The sequence below is a fragment of the Zonotrichia leucophrys genome, chromosome 3, assembly GCF_028769735.1.
Source record: "Zonotrichia leucophrys gambelii isolate GWCS_2022_RI chromosome 3, RI_Zleu_2.0, whole genome shotgun sequence".
NCBI lineage: Eukaryota > Metazoa > Chordata > Aves > Passeriformes > Passerellidae > Zonotrichia > Zonotrichia leucophrys.
The window spans coordinates 103,858,553-103,878,142 of record NC_088172.1 but is presented as its reverse complement, the minus strand read 5'-3'; the positions used below and the strand labels follow the sequence as shown (position 1 = coordinate 103,878,142).

Below are 19,590 nucleotides of genomic sequence, written 5' to 3'. Positions count from 1 at the left end.
TTGTGTGCAGCTCCTGCAGAACACACCTTGTGTTTAATATCCTGCCCCTGAAGCAGGGGCTCCTTCCCCACACAGCATCCTGTGCCGTGGGCCTGGTTAGGTGCACCCAGTGTGTCCAGCGAGCAGCTTTCCTGGATCCAGCCCTGACTTTTGAGAAACTAAGGAAGCTCTTCCAAAGCACATTGGCACACACATGCAGATTATTCCATTACTCACTTGGCAGTGCCTGAACTTGCATGCCTAGCTCCAGAAAGGCTTTTTTCATTTTTTTTTTTTTCCCTCCCAGCAGTGGCATCTAGCTGACAGCTTCTCCTCCCAGCTGGTCTTCTCCCCAGCATCTTGTCTGGCTTTGCTGCTGGTGGCTGTGGGGATGGCTGTGGTTCCTGCTCTGAGCCAGCTCTATTGTGCCTGGAGGTGTTGGCTTGCTCAGGCTCGGACTCTCGGAGCGTGCCGGGTGTATCTGTGAGCACAGCACAGAAGCACCAGCTTTTCCTTAATGTAAAAAAAGCCCCTTAATGCTGAAAGCAGCCATCTCTTCATATTTTACTGAGTAATTGTGCCAACTGCCCTTAAAGGCACTCAAATGCCAATATCCATCCCGCTCATTTGTTAACATTTTGCGGATCAGAAGCTAAATCTGTCACTCGTGTGTCACTGGTTAAGTCACTTCTTCTGGGGGCATGGCAGGCAAGAGCTGTTCTGCTGCCTTTTTTGGGCTTTTTTGAGCCAATAACTTGAGAAACACTGGACATTTGTACTGTAGTGAAATGCTGTGCCTCATCACTGGTCTTTTGCCATGCGGGATGTAGGGAAGGAATAAAAACGTAATGGTGGTTGATGCCTCAGTGAGTGAGGCCAGTCAGGTGTCATCTTGGCCCCAGTTCTGTATTTGGGTCATGGTATCCCGATGTAATTCTCCTACAGGGGTAATTTCCAAAGTAGGAAGAAAATGAGCAGTAAAATTGACTGGGAGGAAAATGTACACACAAAAATGCGAATGGTAATTGGAAGCTATTTGTAAAGAGTTGATGAGCTGTCCAGGAAGGAGAGGGCAACTTTGGCCCCAGTCCAAAACCCACTTCACTCGCTTCAGTGGTGAGATGAGAACAGCAATTAGATATTAGAAAAATCAATATACGACAATTAAAAAAAATGGAAAATGGATAGGAATCAATGGCAGTGAGAAACCATGGCGGGTAGAGAACGGGTCAGGAGAGCTGGAGAGGCTGAGGAAAACTTGTGCCTGGCACCAGTGGGGAGAGGAGGAGAGAGGGAGCTTCTCAGGATCCTGGAGAACAAGGAAGGGGTAAATGGAAGAAGCAGTAAAGTAGAAATTTTTGATAAATATTTCTGTTGTAGACCTGGAGAGTGGCCATGTTACGTTTCTGTATCATAAGGTGGGTGATGATATTTTTTCCTAGCTCATTGGTAGCCAGGGAGGATATGAGCAGAAATAACAAATTTCTCCTTCAAGGAGAGAAGTATTTTCAAATAAAAAGGCCCTGAAAAGTTGCACCCAAGGAACCCTGAAAAGTTAACCTGTGATGCTGGTTTTAAGAAAGCTTATGAACTGGGAAAACGCTGTCAAGAGCTGGTCAGGGTAAAGTGGGAGACTTGGCAACACTTTGCTTATCTCTTCTGGGCAAAATAACAGAAGAACCAACATAAGATTCAATTGATAAAGAATTAAAGGATAGAAATATAATTCGTGCCACTCAGTCTAGATTTATGGAATATGGATCTTGTCAAATAAACCTAATTTCATTCTTCTAGATGACAACTTTGGTTGATAAATGTGGATGAAATAGACTGCACTGTGATATTACTTATGGGAAGACAGAGCAGAGCCCTGGGTGGTTCTGCTGGCACAGGTGATGGTGATGCAGAGCTGGCCAGCACACTGGGGGACGTGGGGCTTTGGCTGGGGAGCCCAGCAGGTGCTGGTGGGGACCTCAGTGGTGCTTAGTGCTTGTTGGTGATTAGAAATGAATATGCAGCTCTGGTTGATTGGCTTTGTGGGTAAAACAAAGGCAGGTGCAGAGCAAGAAGGATGGGGTAATGGGCTGGTCTGGAAACTGTCAGGAAGGATGTGTTGAGAAGGCACCGGGCCCAGCCTCGTGTGGCCCTGGGCTGGGAGAGTGGAATCAGGGCTGTGCTTACAGAGCTGGCTGCAGTACCCTGGAAGGTATCAGCCCTGTGGAAGCTCAGAGGAAAATCAGGTCCTGCCCAGCGTGATGCCAGGTTGAGGAGGGCTAGGCTGGTTCTTGGGTAGTGGAGGGGTGGGTGGCTCAGGACAGATAAGCATCTAGATGTTGAAGTGTGCCTCAATTTCACAAAGAACACCGTGGTATGTGTGAGGAGGCCATTGTGTACCAAGAGCTTTTCAGTGTTTCAACCACAAAAGAACTCAAAATACAAAGAGAACAGGTAGAGGTTAGAGCCAGAGAAGTTCAGGTGGATCCCAGTGTCCCTCTGTGACTGTGGTGGGAAGCAGTGGGTGCTCTCCCTGTCTGCTGGGCTGGTTTGAGTAGATCTCACTGGGGTTTTGTGCTCTGCCCTGTGCTTTGCAGGGCTGGAGGGAGTTGTGCTTTACTGAAAGACCTTCTGTTGGTCACAGTGACATGCACTGCAGGGAGGGTCAGAGGGTGACAGCTGGGGGTCCCTTTCAGCCTCAAATTCCTGAATTGAGAGGTAGCCAAGGATGTGAGCTCCAGCCCCACTGTTGGTGGCCAAGGGCTGGTTCAGCAGTGACTCCTGACTGCTGGAAATCAGCTGAAAGCCCCAGTGGCATCCCAATGCATGACAAGCCCCATCACATTGTCCTGGTGGATGGTGAGGCACAAAGAGCTCTGTCCTTGGCCAGCAGCAGCTCCTGCATCTCCCTGCGGTGAGACCCGCCTCGCTTGCCCGTGGTCATGCCCAGGTGTGTTAGCTGGGAAGACTTTGTGGACTCAGGGCCTGGCCCACAGAGGAAGGAGACATCCGTGCACATGGCCTTTGGGTCTGACTCTTGAGGGGACCCAGATGGTGCCCCAAAAAGCCCATGGTGGTGGTGGGATGGCAGCGAGGGAGGGCGAGTCCCTTCCCAGCCCGGGGATTGCCGCGGCGGTCTAAGGACCCGTCTTGTTGCTGTGGATTAGTGCCATAATTTTTGCAGTTTGGCAAGGCTGCATCAGACTGGAACGTATCTCTAGGTGGTGATATGGTCAGTCAATAGCCTTCATAATTAATCAAGCACTAATAGACAAATTAGAAATCATGTCTCTTCAGAGCAGGAGGTGGAGACAAATGGCTGGTGGATTTTAACTGTTTCGCTCCGTTGTTTTTTTTGCCTCCCTTGAAAATGGTGGGTTATTTAGGGAAATTTTGTACATAAACATGATTTAAAATGTAAATTATTATCTTGATTACCAAATATGGACAGTGAATTGAAAACTTGTTTTTCAGGCAAGCACATGAAGAATAATCTTACATTTTACACTCCACTAAGTCAATGTAGCCCTAATTTTGCCACGCAGGAAATCAATTCCAGTCTTTATAACAGTCGAAGATGTTATGAACAAAGTAATTTTGCAAATTATGGCAAGTAACACATTTATTGATGACTGTAGCTTAGGAATTTAGAATTTGTGAGCACTGTAATATAATAAGGCCGCACTGGCAGGAGCTGAGTGAAATACAGATTATACGGTGAAACTGTAATGCATCATTTGCTATTAGTGGACTGGTAATAATTACCAGTTTCAAAGCAGCTTTTTCCATGTAATCTTTAGTCTCAGTCGTAACAGCCCTTCTCATTGACATTATGATTACACGAGCTGCCCTTATGATCTAGAATATCTAGTTGATGGGAATACTAAAATGTGGTAGCAAACACTCGATGTTGTATCCTCATTATAAGATAAAATGCTGTTTTCTCTGACCTGATCCATAAGGTAGAGAGGCAAGGTAGTGTTTCGTTGTTAGCTCCTACCGTGGTGTTAAAAACATCCACTTCAATACAATGAAGCAAGATAATTTTTTTTCTCCCCCCAAGCTCACAAATGAGCATGGGAATGTGAAAGTCCAATTGAATTTCACTCTAATTTCAGCAGATTTAAGTATTTATCTGTGCTCACATGCCTGGCACATACTAAACACAACAGTGCATTTTATTCCAGTGCAGGCTTCAGAATGAAACATTAAATATTATTCCAAGGGCTTTTAAAGTGATTAAAGTGTTAAATGCCTGCTGTAGATGATTGAGGCTCTTTGCTTGCCTGATTCAGCTTCTCAGGCCAAACGTGGAATAGCGGCAGAGCCGGGAGGCAGGGAGGGAAGCTGAGATGGAGCAGTACAGCCAGTGCTGGATCTCAGGATCACGGAATGGTTTGGGTTGAAAGGGACCTTAAAGATGCCTGGTTCTGTCCTGTATCCTCAGGTCACTGAGGAGGAAAATGCTCGCATATGACACTTTCCTCCCCTCCTCCCTGTGAGATGGGAAAAAAAGATGGGTGCACATAAAGTGATGTTCCCTTTCCTAATTCACCTTATTTGGTTTTTTTAAATCTTCCTTTTCTTTGCATTAGGCAAATAGGGGAAATTAAATGAGGGAAACTGTCAGTGCAGCCTGTTTACCCAAGAGAGATGCCTAAGGAGCAGATTCCTTGGGATGTATATGTTGAGTCAGGGCAGGAATATGTGATGAAGGCCAGTACCACCCCAAGTGCTGATGCCCTTGGAAGGCTTCTTGTTTATCTCTCAGCTAACCTCAACGTTATTTTTATTTGCTAAAATATCACTAAACAACAGCTCCGTGAGAAGTGCTGAACAAGGCTGGAAATGAATTTATATGCTTCTCTTAGCTCCAGCTTCGGTTTACCGGGATTTAGCAAAAAGCATCCATATGGGGGTGGAAGTGAATTATTTGCAAAATCCCAGTAATCAATAAAGGCACCCTCACCTTCACCATATCTCACGCCGCTCTTCCCTCACGGGCGGCCCTCAAAAAGTTATTCATCCCCCTTGTTTTGCCGTATATTAGAAGGGGCTGCTTTCTGCTGTCATTATTAGCCGGCTTTTTGTTTAGTTATTTATTAGTTGGTTGCTCTTTTATAATGTCCGTGTTATCTCCAAAAATAAATTATCATGAAATAGAGTTAGCTCACTACTTGCCAAAGTGGCATTTACCATCCTCAGCTTCTTTTCAGCGCGAGAGAAATAATGCGGCTCCGGCAGGGCGCTCGGCCAGGCCTCCTGGCCGGCCTCCAGCTCTTTCCCTGGCGGAGCTGCCGCTCTCTCTGTCTTCTTTCCCTGTCCTGTGCTCGATTTTTTTTTTTTCCTTCCCCCTTCCCTTTTTATTTTTATTTCTTTCCTTGCCCCAGAGGTGAGTCTCTGCTAAGGAGCAGAAGTTGATTCTAAATTTTGTACACATTGTTAGCCTCGAAATAAGGAGGAGAATAAAAACGTGCTGGATGCCCAGTTTGCTGGCAGTTGTGATGCTTTGAACTGATCTGTGTGGAGTGCTTTTCAGAAAGGAATTTCTTTATTTTGTATTTATTTATATATTTATTTACATATTTATTTATGAATACTCTAAGTGCCTATAGCCTCAGTCAACTGAGTTGGAGCTGGCGTTGATTGACTTTACCATCTCTTGCTTTTCTTGGCCTGTTTTATTCTCTGGTTGCCCAAGACGGTTCGGTTTTGAGCCCAGAGCTGGGCGTGGTGGGAGGAGGTGGATGTGCTTGCTGTGGGTGCCCCTCACCTCTTCCCATTCATGTCCCCTGCCTGTCCCTGGGCTGGGATGTCCCTTGCCCAGCTCCCAGCTGAGCGTCCCAGAGGAGGAGAGGAGGTTAGGCGGGGAGGCGAGCGCTCGCCCGCCACTGGACGGCCGGAGATTGACGCTGCTTGTTGTGTTATTTTGCAGGTAAAGATGAGCCCAGCAGCTACACGTGTACGACTTGTAAACAGCCTTTCAACAGCGCCTGGTTCCTCTTGCAGCACGCACAGAACACACACGGCTTACGGATCTACCTAGAAAGCGAGCACGGCAGCCCCCTGACGCCACGGGTTGGTATCCCAACAGGACTAGGTGCAGAGTGCCCTTCCCAGCCACCTCTCCACGGGATTCACATTGCAGACAATAACCCTTTTAACCTGCTCAGAATACCCGGCTCGGTCTCGAGGGAGGCGTCGGGGCTGGGAGAAGGGCGTTTCCCACCCACGCCGCCCCTCTTTAGCCCTCCCCCGAGGCACCATTTGGATCCGCATCGCATTGAGCGCCTGGGTGCGGAAGAAATGGCTCTGGCCACCCATCACCCTAGTGCCTTTGACAGGGTGCTGCGACTGAACCCCATGGCGATGGAGCCCCCCGCTATGGATTTCTCCCGGAGGCTGCGGGAGCTGGCCGGCAACACCTCCAGCCCACCCTTGTCCCCGAGCCGGCCCAGCCCTATGCAAAGGTTGCTGCAGCCCTTCCAGCCCGGCAGCAAGCCCCCGTTCCTGGCCACGCCGCCCCTCCCTCCTCTGCAGTCTGCTCCTCCTCCCTCCCAGCCCCCCATGAAGTCCAAGTCCTGCGAGTTCTGTGGGAAGACCTTCAAGTTTCAGAGCAACCTGGTGGTGCACCGCCGGAGCCACACGGGGGAGAAGCCCTACAAGTGCAACCTCTGCGACCACGCCTGCACGCAGGCCAGCAAGCTGAAGCGCCACATGAAGACCCACATGCACAAGTCCTCCCCCATGACGGTGAAGTCGGACGACGGGCTCTCCACCGCCAGCTCCCCTGAGCCGGGCACCAGCGACCTGGTGGGCAGCGCCAGCAGCGCCCTCAAGTCCGTGGTGGCCAAGTTCAAGAGCGAGAACGACCCCAACATGATCCCTGAGAACGGGGATGAGGAAGAGGAGGAGGAGGAGGAGGAAGAGGAGGAGGAGGAGGAGGAAGAGGAGGAGGACTTGAACGAGAGCGACAGGCCGGACTATGGCTTCGGGATGAGCCTGGAGGCGGCCCGTCACCATGAGAACAACTCGCGGGCTGGCGAGGAGGGCCGGGCGATGCCGGACGTCATGCAGGGCATGGTCTTGAGCTCCATGCAGCACTTCAGCGAGGCCTTCCACCAGGTCCTGGGGGAGAAACACAAGCGGGGCCACCTCCCCGAGCCCGAGGTGCACAGGGACACTTGCGACGAAGACTCGGTGGCCGGCGAGTCCGACCGCATCGACGAGGGGGCCGTCAACGGCCGGGGCTGCTCCCCGGGGGAGTCTGCCTCGGGAGGCCTGTCCAAAAAGCTGCTGCTGGGTAGCCCCAGCTCCCTGAGCCCCTTCTCCAAACGCATCAAGCTGGAGAAGGAGTTCGACCTGCCGGCCGCCGCCATGCCCAACACCGAGAACGTTTACTCCCAGTGGCTGGCGGGCTACGCCGCCTCCCGGCAGCTGAAGGACCCCTTCCTCAGCTTCGGCGACTCCCGACAATCGCCCTTCGCCTCCTCCTCCGAGCACTCCTCGGAGAACGGCAGCCTGCGCTTCTCCACGCCGCCGGGCGAGCTGGACGGAGGGATCTCAGGCCGCAGCGGCACGGGAAGCGGAGGGAGCACCCCCCATATTAGTGGCCCGGGCCCTGGCAGGCCCAGCTCAAAAGAGGGCAGACGCAGCGACACTTGTGAGTACTGTGGGAAGGTCTTCAAGAACTGTAGTAATCTCACCGTCCACAGACGGAGCCACACGGGCGAGAGGCCGTATAAGTGTGAGCTTTGCAACTACGCCTGCGCCCAGAGTAGCAAGCTCACCCGGCACATGAAAACACACGGGCAGGTGGGAAAGGACGTTTACAAATGCGAGATTTGTAAGATGCCTTTTAGCGTGTACAGTACCCTGGAGAAACACATGAAAAAATGGCACAGTGATCGAGTCTTGAATAACGAGATAAAAACTGAATAGAGGTATATTCGTACCCCCCCACCCCCATCCACACCGCCCCCCCCACCCCACCCCCCGCCCCGCATCCCCGTAGAGATTTTCTAGTCCCTTGTGATGGAAGTCATGGAAGCTAAGGATATTTGGAAAGTGCTTGTCACCAGCACACCCTGTTTATTTTCTTTTTGTTCTCACCGTTTGAATGCATGATCTGTATCGGGGCAATACTATTGCATTTTACGCAAACTTTGAGCCTTTCTCTTGTGCAATAATTTACATGTTGTGTATGTTGGGGTTTTTTTTTTTTGGGTTGTTTTTTATTTTGGTTGGTTTTATTTTTTTAATTTCTTTTTCTTTTTTAATTTTTGGATTAGACAGCATGTATGGTATGTTATGGCTGTTTTTAAATTGTCCCTGATTAGTTGCTGAGCAAACACGTCGCTGTTTCCAATTCCGTTCGGGAAAAAAAAAAAAAAAGGAAAAGAAAAAAAAAAAGAGGAAAAGAGGAAAAAAGAGGAGAGGAGGAGCAGGAGGAAAAAAAAAAACAAAAAAAAGAAAAGTGAAACAAAACCAAACCCGAGAGCAAACAAAACCGACCATGCTGCATACATCCTGTAATACATATCATGTACAGTTTTGTTTTGTGACGTGCAAAGGAAAGCTCGCTGTGGGTGACCCTCTGCGGACAGGACCGATAGCACCGAAGAAGCGTTGTGTTAGCCTAGATCGCTGTCTTAAACCAATAAACCCACGATTGGAGACAGAGTTCCCCTCGGGAGCACTAAAAATGGCCTTTAATTGGGAATAACCGACCGCCACCAGTCAGGAAGAGGTAGATTTCTCTCTTAGCTTTTGATTTCAAACACACCCACCCACAAAAATAATAATATTAATGATAATAATAATGATGATAATAATAATAAGTAATCCGAGTGCCTTGGGTCAGCCACGGCCGATGGCAGTGGCTCCTTTCTGCTCGTCACCAGCTGGGCCGCGCTGGAGCCGCCTCGTGCCTCTCACACCGCCGGCCACCTAGGAGCGAAGAGGGAAGAGGAAACTAAGGAAGAGAAAGACATGGCCCGCTCAGTCCTAGTTAATCATCATTCTCCTCTGCCTTTTATTGTTATTATTAATTATTATTATTATTACAGTTATTTTTTTAAAACTGATCCTACCAGTCTAAAGCCCTGCTTGGCTCGTGGAGAGAGCTTAAAACGAGATGTAGAACCTGCCCCCCACCCGCCCTGCCCCAAACTTTTGTTCCCCCTCCCCATCCATGATTAAATAGAATGTGAAACGCGCAGAGGCCCTTCAACACCATTAAACACACAATAAAGGAAATCCGTTTTATGAAGATATTTACTTTTAATAATATCTTTTATTGATTCTGGCACCAAAACAAATAAATCCGGAGCCACTTGGTTGTCAAGCTGACAATCAAATTATAAACTTTAAGACCTCGTGTATACCGTATAAAAAATAAAATAAAGACTGGCAATAATATTTTACCGAGTGTAACAGATAGAGGAGCAAAACAATAAATAAATTGTGATTTATTAGCACAATGTGGTACTGTTTGCCATTTAAAACTAGAACAGGTGTATAAGCTAATATCGACGCAGTGGTGATTAACTGTGAACTCTTATAAGACTTGCCTTTAATGTGATGCTTTGGAAGAAGTAACAGGAAATTAAAAAAAAAAAAAAAAGAAAGAAAAAAAGCAAAAGAGTAGCAGTATCTGTTTGTGCTCCCTAAAAGTTGTCCTTCATTTTTTTTTTTTCCCATCCTCTGTGTGCTATTTGTGTTGACGTGGAAGAGGATTCCTTGTTTTATTCCTAAGCTAGCGCCCGCCCCGGTTGGTGTTCAAATAGCACTTGACTCTGCCTGTGATGTCTGTATCTTTTCTTTAATCAAAGGTACAGAGGTTGAGTATAAAATAAGACTGCTCAGATAGGACAATTAAGTGCACTGTACAATTTTCCCAGTTTACAGGTCTATACTTTTAAGGGAAAAGTTGCAAGAAAGCCGAAAAGAGAAAAAAATTTAAAAAAAATGAAAATTCAACACACATTTGATGAGCATAAAAAAAACAAACAAACAAACCCACAAAACCCCACAAACTTTGCCAGCCATTTACTTGACTAATGAGCTTATCTTCTCGGACGCGACATTACAGCGCTGTGAATGGAAACAGACTCTACACTCACATAAAATGAATGATTGCTTTCACTCCTACAGTGCAAGGATTTTTTTTTTTTGTACAAAAAGAAAAGGATTTAAAAAAAAAAAAACACCACAAAACCTTTTTTTAAATATAAATGTTAAGAAAATTTTTTTAAGGAAGAAAAAGAAAAAAAAAACCACAACACTTCATTATGTTTAGGGGGAAACTGTATTTTAGGGTTCATTGTCTTGGTGGTGTACAAGACTTGTTACTCATTTTAAAATGGTAGTGGAAATTCTATGCCTTGGATATACACAGCTCTTCAGGTTGTATAAAAACATGCATTGGGGAAAGGTTTTAAGATTATATAGTACTTAAATATAGGAAAATGCACACTCATGTTGATTCCTATGCTAAAACACATTTATGGTCTCTTTTTTCTGTATTTCTAGAATGGTATTTGAATTAAATGTTCATCTAGTGTAGGCACTATAGTATTTATATTGAAGCTTGTATTTTTAACTGTTGCTTGTTCTCTCAAAAGGTATCGATGTACCTTTTTTGGTAGTGGAAAAAAAAAAAACCACAGGCTGCCACAGTATATTTTTTTAATTTGGCAGGATAATATAGTGCAAATTATTTGTATGTTTCAAAAAAAAGAAAAAAGACAAAAAAGGTGTGACATTGTACAGATCCGAGGCCATATAATGGCCCTTTGGGGGAAACCTGTTCCGATGTCACGCTGCTGGCCGTCACAGAGGGGTGTACATATCTTTTTTCGTTCTTTTTTCCTGCTGCCATACTGTATGCAGTACTGCAAGCTAATAACGTTGGTTTGTTATGTAGTGTGCTTTATGTCCCTTTCCTTCTATCACCCGACATTCCAGCATCTTAACTTCATATGCAGTAAAAGAAAGAAAAGAAAGAAAAGAAAAGAAAAGAAAGAAAAAAAAAGCTAAAAAAAAAGGAAAAAAAAAAAAGAAAAGAAAAAACCGTTTTGCAGTTTTTTTCATTGCCAAAAACTAAATGGTGCTTTATATTTAGATTGGAAAGAATTTCATATGCAAAGCATATTAAAGAGAAAGCCCGCTTGAGTCAATACTTTTTTGTAAATGGCAATGCAGAATATTTTGTTATTGGCCTTTTCTATTCCTGTAATGAAAGCTGTTTGTCGTAACTTGAAATTTTATCTTTTACTATGGGAGTCACTATTTATTATTGCTTATGTGCTCTGTTCAAAACAGAGGCACTTAATTTGATCTTTTATTTTTCTTTGGGGTTTTTTTGGGGGGGGGAGTTTTTTAAAATTTTTTTTTAATTTTTTTTTTTTTTTTTTTTTATTATTTGGATGACCAAAGGTCATTACAACCTGGCTTTTTATTGTATTTGTTTCTGGTCTTTGTTAAGTTCTATTGGAAAAACCACTGTCTGTGTTTTTTTGGCAGTTGTCTGCATTATCCTGTTCATACACCCATTTTGTCCCTTTATTGAAAAAATAAAAAAAAAACCTTAAAGTACACAGTGTCAGCTTCTGGTGTCCTCATTTGACACACGCTGTAGGTGGCTCCAGCAGCAGGCTCTAGGGGAAGGCCCCGCGCAGGCGCCTTTGGGGGCCCCGCTCCAGCGCCCACCGCCCAGCTTGGCCTTACCTAGACCAGCCCCTGTGCCCAGCAAGGGGATTTTTGGGCTAAGGAGGTCACTGCCCACCAGTGGAAGGTGTTTGCAGTCTGGACATGTAGCTTTGGGATTTCCCTCTCTAGATCAGGAGTGACTGTGAGCCCTCACCGCGATAGCCCTGCGGCATCCTGGCCTTCACCCGCTCTGCAGCAGGGACCTGCCCGTGGGGCAGATTGTGCCACAAGAGGTGAGCAAACCACAGCTCTGCAGCCCCCAGGGCTGCCCCGTCCCCTGCTGCTTTTGGGGACGGGGTGAAGTCGCCCCTGGCACCTGTGGGCTGATTTCTCTGGGGGGCCGAGGTCTCTGGGGTCGCACCGAGCCCAGCCCAAAGCTCCCAGCCCCACTCCCAAGCTGGAGCTGGGAGCTCCCTGCTTTTCTCCCCGGGCTTTGATTTTTTTCTTGGCTTTCTGGTGGGAATTGCAGGTTTCTGTGCATTGTCTCTAAAATCCAGAGCTCAGGTCCCCCCTGTCCCCCCTTAGGGGTCTGTATATGTTGTCAGTTTGACAAATACTGCATGTTGCAGCATCTCTTTACTTTATTAAAGCACATACCGCTGTGATATTGTCTCTTGCTGTTCCTAGTGTAATGGATTTAATACTATTTTTTTCTTTTCCTTTTTTTTGATTTCTGTAAAACCTTCCAGTTGTTCTGTTGTCTTCTTGTGATGGCATCATTTGTTGCCTGTATTTTGCCCAGTGCCTTCTGAAGGGGGAGGTTTGGAATTTTAAAAAAAGACAGAAATACCTATCTAAAGAAGAAAAATATATTCTTTTTCTGAGAGAGTTTTGAAAAGAACGTAGTAAAGAATGTTTTAGTCCTGGAAGAGGAGGAGGGAAGGTTTTGTTGTCTGGGCTACTGGGATGGGAGTGCGGGAGGGCTGGAAAGGTGCTGGCAGTGCCCCCCGAGCTGCTGTCCCCTTCTGCAGGGTGGTACCCCCTGGCTGGGGCTGCAGTGGTGCCAGAGGGATCCCTGGCAGAGGGGAGGCACAGCCCCACCCCTGCAGGGGAGCTCGAGGTGGCAGGCATGGACACGGGCTGTTCCCTGCAGGGGCAGTGCCCGCAGGGATGTGCTTTGCAGCTGCCTTGATGATGCTGTGCCGGGAAATACCTGTACAGAGTCCGGTCTCTCCCTCTCTGTCCCTGTTTTTATGGCTGGTTGTTGTGAGGCCACGGTGGAGGTGTTTCCTAGAGGACTGGGGTTAGCTGTGCCCGGGGTTGAGCATAGCCTGGATGTGTTGTGGAGCGGGTGCTGTACCCTGGGTTTGTCCTACGGTGGTCGTTGTCCCACTGCCTTTCCCTACACTGTGTTTTACTTATGGAGTAATCTCATATGGAAGCACATAGGCGGGCATCTGCATGTATCCATAGGCAGGCATCGCTAGGCAGACCTGTGCTGCTACAGTGGAAAGCAAACTATTGACTTCTCTGTGGAGCAGGTGATTCCCAGGTCTCCCAGAGCTGAATTTTCCAGGTTTCCCAGAGAGGAAGGAGCCCGGTGGGTGCCGTGTGGCTCTGTGCACAGGGCAGGGGCAGTGGTGTGCAGGAAGGAGCGGTGGGAGAAGCAGCTCCCGCTGTAGGAGGAGTTGTCTGAGCAGAGGCTGGCGTGAGTGGCAATGGCCTGGCACCCCACGCCAAAGCAGGAGTGCATGGATGTGGCGTTTTCCTGCCAGGGCAGTAAGTCAGGGGTGTGATGAACCCACAGGAGTTTGTTGGGTTGGGGTGTGGATGTGCCAGGCCCCACCACGAGCTCTCGAGCTGCTTTGGCATCCCGTGCACGCATGATCTGAGCTCCCCAGAACCTTCCCTGTTTCTGTGCAAAAAGGTGTCTCTAGGAATGAGTGATAGTTGGGCAACAGCATCTATCATTAAAATCTCAAGCTCTGTTTTGAGGGGGACCGTGGGTTTATGGTATGGACCCTTTAGTGTCTAATCTCCTCCAAATGGAATGATTTTTGTAATGAAGGCGCTGAAACAGTATCCAGAATTTAGGCTACAGATGTTTCATATTACTCTGTTTCCAAGGGCTGAGATAATACAGGAATAAGCGATACCATGTCTTTGCTTGACATTCAGGAGGCTGTGGCGTATCTGATGAGATACAGTTTTGGGGTTTATCTAAGCGCAGAGTTTGTACCCAACAGAAAAATGATACCAGCTGCTCTCTTAGATCCCTCCTTCTCTTTTTCCCTCCAATAAAGGTTGAAACTCACTTCTGGCGGATGCATGGACAAATTGTAGTATTGACTAGGAGAGAGTGATACTGCCCGGAGGGCTCTTTGCCAGAGCTGCTGAAGAGATGCTGCTCCTCGAGCCCAGATGCTCGGCTGCTGCTTTCCAACGAGCCCCAGGGATGCAGGAGGGCCAGGAGGCGTGGGGGAAAGAACCCCAAGGTTTTGTGCCCCTCAGCAGGACTTAAGCTTTGCATTGGTGGTGGCGTGCTAGTGGCTGGGATGGCTGTGCTGCTCTTGGCTGCCTTGGAAGTCCCAGCCAGCTTTAACATTAGCCTGGAAACTTGGGCTCAGACAGGAGCAGCAGCTATCCCTCCCTGGAGGGAAACCGTGCACGGTGCTCCTGACTTCACAGGAGACATTCCAGTTAATACCCGCTGAAGAGCTGGCCTAGGAAGGACCTGGTTACTGAGTCCTGATGGCAGCTCACGTGTAGTAGCCTTTTAACCACTCTTTTAAGTATGAACGAAGTAAATTCCACGGAAAGCAGCTCTCCATTGGGCGTCCAAGGTGGATTTTGAGGAGTGTGTTGACGATGTGCCGGCCTTACCACCGTGTAGCCCTCAGCCTGTCGTGTGGGTAGGGCAGTGCTGGGTGACCAGCCTGGAGCTGGGAATGGCTGCTGGGAATGTCTGCTTTCCGGTGCCCCTGCCATGCTTTGCTGGGTGTGGGCTGGGGCAGTGCAGCTGGAGCTTTGCTGCCGTGTGATATCCACGTGCTGGGAGCTGGGAAAAGCCCTCGGTGATCCACCCGCCGTGTGCCGTGTAACCAGTCCCAATGGCTTCATCAGGGCCTTCAGCACCTGGGGGAAGCCCACGAGGGCTTGGCAAGGACTAGGAGGAGGTTTGCAAGACAGGCTGGCTTGGTCCTGGCCCAGTAAAGCCCAGAAGTTTTTCCTCCTAAACGATCCCTGTGGTGCCGAGGATGCCGGATGCAGGAGCGTGGCCTGAGAGAGCAAGGGCTCCGTGCTGCCGTGTCCCTCTGTGGCAGCTGGGTGTCCCAGATGTTAGAGACAGAAAAGGGACAGACAGAAGTAGGGTGAGGGGATGACTCGCACCGTGGGCCATGTCACAGCTGTTCTCTCCTCTGTCCCATGCTCTCTGTAGGTTCGGCGTACCCCCCCAGCTGGCGCGGCACCCAGGGAGCCCCGGATGTCTGGCAGTTTTCGGATGGAAGTTCCAGAGCACTTAAATTCTGAGAGGAGGTGAAGCTGGGGCGAGCGGCCGGCGGCGTCTGGGCGTGCAGAGGTGCCTCTGTCCTGTGGCTCATCCATCCCTCCATCCATCCCGGGAGAGCCTGAGGAGTCACCCGCCGACAGCAGCTCCCCGGGCTCCTCCTGCCTGCAAGACTATCGTATTTATATTTTGTAATAGAGTACAACACTTCTTTGGGGCTGGGTTTCTCGGTTTTTTGGGGGTTTCTTTTTGTTCATTGTTTTTTTTTTTTCATTTTCTAAAAACAAACAAATGAAAAAAACCCCACCCACCAAGGTCAAGGGCTTAATGATGGCTCCGACTGGCTCCTTTCCCCATGGAAAAGACTGTCTTGCTCTCGTGGACAACTCAGCCTCTTGGCTATCCCCGCAACGTGCCATTCCTCGGGAGGCACATCTGATGTGATGAATTAAAAATAAAGCAAAACACAGTGTAGGTCTGTGGGTGGGTGGGAAATTGCCATAATAAATGTTGGAGCTTTAGGTTTTGTTTGCTCTGTCTTTAATTTTTAATGCTAACAAGGGCCAGACGGCTGGTGTGACTCTGTGTTCCCGTACCGGCTGCTGCAGAAGAGCGAGTGCTGGGTTTTCACTGGTGATGGTGCTGCCACTGGGGGCTGCCTGGCCCTGGTGGACAGGACAGACCTTTCCCACAGAGCTAGGCCAGGAGCTGGGCTTAGGGCTGGGCACTCTGAGTGCTGCTGAGCCACCTCTGGCTTTTGGTGATGCCGAAGGGGGGGTTTCCTTGGTGAATTCCAGCTGTGGTGTTGCATGGGCTCTGTGGTGTCTGCTCGAGGAGAAGCGAGGCCAGCACAGGTGTGGGAAGGGTGACAGCCATGCTGAGAGTCAGAGCAGGGATGCAGAGCCTGCCCTGAGCTGGGGCAGCTGCTGCTGCCAGGTTGTCCTGGTGTTTCCCAGGCTTTGTGTCCCTTGCTCGGCGCTGAGCACCACCAAGGAGTGTCCTGTTGGGGGCCCAGGCTCTGTGCTGAGCAGAAGATGGGTTATGTGAGAGCTTTGTGCTGGCTCTGATGGACTGACAGGCTGTAGCTGCTGATGCCCGTGCTGGCTGGTGGGGATGGGCCTTATTTGGTGAAAGGAGCAGCGAGTGGAGAGGCTGGCTGGGATCAGCGGGATGGAGCCGTGGGGAAAGGGCCAGAGGATTGCTTGGCTTTGGGCATTAACCCAGCCCCACTCCTGTTCTGTTCATCCCTTGCTTACATCCTGAATGAGACCCTCACCTGGGTGACTCTGCTGGTGGAACAGCCCCAGGGAAAACGGTGTTGCCTTTCCCTGGACAGTGTTGCTCTTCTGTTTGTTGTTTAAAAGCCCGGGCTGTGATTTCCTCCTGGTGCCCTGGGCACAGCACAAGCACAGACACTTGAGTACCTTAAAATCTGCCTGGGGTGGGCAGCAGGAGCATCTCTGAGGGGTGCCACTCTGGAAGCCTGCAGGGATGGACACAAAGGGAGCTATTGCTGCTTCTCCTGAGGTGATTTGGTCCTTGAGGGCAAACTACCCAAAAATCTACGCACAGCCTCAGCTCCTTTTTTACCATGAGGGGACGTTTTTAAAGTTTCTTCCTAACCCAGCTCTGTGTCTGCTCCTAGGGGGGTTTTGAGCCTTGCAAGGGTGAGTCCTGTTGGATTAAGCACCTGATTGACTGTGAGTGCAAAAGCTGGTTGTGCTTTTGCTGCTCTGCCTGGTGGAACAAGTGATGGGATCTGCTTCCTCTGGCTGTGGCTTGTGTCTCCAGCAGGCAGCGTGAGGGCAAGGGCTTCTCCCAGAAATAACAAACTGGGGGTGGCTGAGAGTCTTCTGCCAAGCACAGAAGCGATACCCGAAATGCTGAAGATGTAGTCAAACAGTCTTTAAAATGTCTATTTTTTAATACAGTTGTTAAAAACTCTCCCCCAACTCTTAGGGCTTTGAAACACCTTCAGAATTCGTGTTGCCTTAACGGGTGCCATGTCTGTGCTGAGAGCCCCCTGTGAGCCATGGGGCTCCTGCTCCTGCCCCTTCTCCTGCTCCAGACCCCGCTGTGGCTCCTGCAGAGCCCCAGCACAGCCTCAGCACCGCGGCTGGTGGAGATCCCAAAGGATTTCCACTGCCCTGGGTGACCTGGGGGGCTGTGTGTTTAATTCAGGGTGTCATCAGGGCCCTCCTTTTGTCTGAGCAGAGCTTGGCTGAGTCCCCTTGCTGTGTCTGGCTTGGGATCACCAGCAGCTTAATGAGCTTCTGCCAATTAACAGGAGTCCAAGGTTTGCTGTGAGGGGAGGGCTGGGAAGTTGTTAGAGGGGCAATATTCCCAGGGATTTTGTATTTTGGCATATTCTCCAGGTGCTGGTCTGCACATCCAAATTGGAAATAAGGTGTCGTTGGCCTTTATTAAGAAAACAAAGCTCATAAAGTTTTGGGGTTCTTAATAAAGAAAAGAATAATGTTCTTCCCAGTCCTGGGGGATGAGATGAACAAGATTCCTGGGAATCACCTGGCTTAACTTTGAGGGTTTGGGTTTAAAAAGCTGCTTTCAGGCTTGGAGATGATGTGCCTATGCTGTGTTTGATTCTAAGCACACTTTTCCTGACACTAAAATGCAGCAAAGGTCAAGCCTTTTGTGAAGTCTAGCTTAAATTTTGCTTTCAAAATAATGTATGTTTTGGATTCGTGGTGCATCTGGGCTGTGGACTTTTATGGGATGCAAGACCTCTCCCCAGAAGGGATCTGAAAACAGATTTTGTGAGTGAGTTTCCAAGCAAAACTGCCAAGCTCCTTGTGGTTTTTTCCAGCTTTGTGTTGGGTCCCACTGCGTGACTGTGTTCAAGCAGCACCGTGGTGTCGGTGGGTGACAGCACAGCTGAGGGCTCTGGGGGAAGGTGCAGGGAAGCTCCATCCTCCTTGGGGTATTTTAGCATCTTTAGCCTTTCCTTTGGGTTTGCATCTCCTTTCCTGTGTGTGTTTGAGCTGCCTGGGTGCTGGTGAGGCCTGGGGTGAGCCTTTACCTGTGGAATTTTGGCAGTGAGGGGGGAAGGACCTACTGTGGTTTTACCTGACCCCACTGAAAAGTCTCACTGGGGAGTGAGCTGGACCCCCCAGCCCCCAAAAACAGGAGTGGTGCCTCATTTCCTTCTGCTCTGCTTCTCCTCCCACCCAGCTCTCCCATTCCAGGCTCCATCATTCCACTGTGTGCTGTACCTGCTGCAGGTCAAACATTGCCCCTCCATCCCAGTTCTCTCCCCCAAAAATCATCCTTTTAGGGTTCCTCTTCTGCAGGGGTCCCAACAATCAGCTATTCCCAAGGCAAGGTGGAGTTGCAGAACAGGGACAGAATGAAACCCCCAAACCCCCAACACGGCCCTTCCTCCTTAATCTCCCTGGATAGAGTTACACATCTGGTGGAGGCTTGCTGGTTGTTGCCATGATTTTATTGCATCTTTAGCAGTGATGAGGTTCAGATGGCAGGACCAGGGGGCCCCGGTTCCATTTCTCCTGCTGGCCTCCCGTAGTGAGTGTGGTGCAATCCCGGGAACGCCGGCTCCGAGGGCGGGAGCGGGGGGAAATCCTGGCCCTGGGCATGGCAGCAGCTGGGTGGAGGTGCCTGTGCTGGGTGAGCACCACATTCTGCACGGAGGGGGACGATGGGCAGGTGGTTTCTCCTGACAAAACCCATTTGGTGCATTCCCACCTTTGGTGCATTCCCACCTTTCCTGCGCCCGGGGTGTGTGCGCTGCGCCGCTTCCCGAGCTCGGTCCATCCCCGGTGGCTCTTCCCTGGCCCTTTCCATGACCCTCTGGGCTCCCAGTGGTGATGTACAGAAGCTCCCCCCAATGTCTGCATGTGTCTAAGGGCTATTCAGGACTCCCTGGCGGGCCCCCGTGGGCGGGATTTGTGCATGCAAAATGAAGGTTGTGTTTGGCTTCTCATACTCGGGTCTATATTCCATATTGTGTTGACCAAGAAAAACACCTCAGCCCCTGTGCTGAAGAATGTGATGGACTGATGGCTTTCAGAAACGTACTGTAAATCAAGGAGGCTAATAAATACTTGCTATTGATAAAACAGGGCTACTGCCTTTCAAGTTATTTGCATGTTTTGCAGCATCCTGGTTTAAATGGCACGGAGAAAGTGGCACCTTTGGGCCTCTCCTCCTCCCCCTGCACTCTGTGGCTCAGCTGAACCCCCAAAGGCTTGGGCAGGAGCTTTTCCTCAGTGAGGAGGTTTGGATGGAGCAGCCCAAGCCCACGGAGCTGATAGGGGTGACCCCAGAGGTGCAGGGTGCCCTTGGCAGAGGGTGGCCTCTGGAGCCCTTGCTCCATGGCTTGTGTCCATGAAATCCCCCACTGGTGGGCATCCCCAAACACCCCCTGTGCCCCTAATTCCACTATATGGATAAAACTTATTTTTCATGTTCTCCTTCCAACA

The 19,590-nt window shown here is 49.3% G+C and overlaps 1 protein-coding gene across 5 annotated transcripts in view; it reads left to right on the top strand.

Moving 5' to 3' along the window:
• BCL11A (BCL11 transcription factor A) overlaps window positions 1–19,232 on the top strand; it is a 74,253-nt gene extending 55,021 nt beyond the window's left edge. For 2 of the 5 annotated variants that reach the window (XM_064709753.1, XM_064709757.1), the window contains one exon: window positions 5,909–8,392. In XM_064709753.1, coding sequence (XP_064565823.1) covers window positions 5,909–7,914 — 2,006 coding nt within the window. In that variant the 3' untranslated portion in view covers window positions 7,915–8,392. Of the gene's footprint in view, window positions 1–5,908; window positions 8,393–15,064 lie in introns of those variants that run through there. The other 3 variants (XM_064709754.1, XM_064709755.1, XM_064709758.1) reach the window with 3 other exon arrangements.
• Window positions 19,233–19,590: the final 358 nt, after the last annotated feature.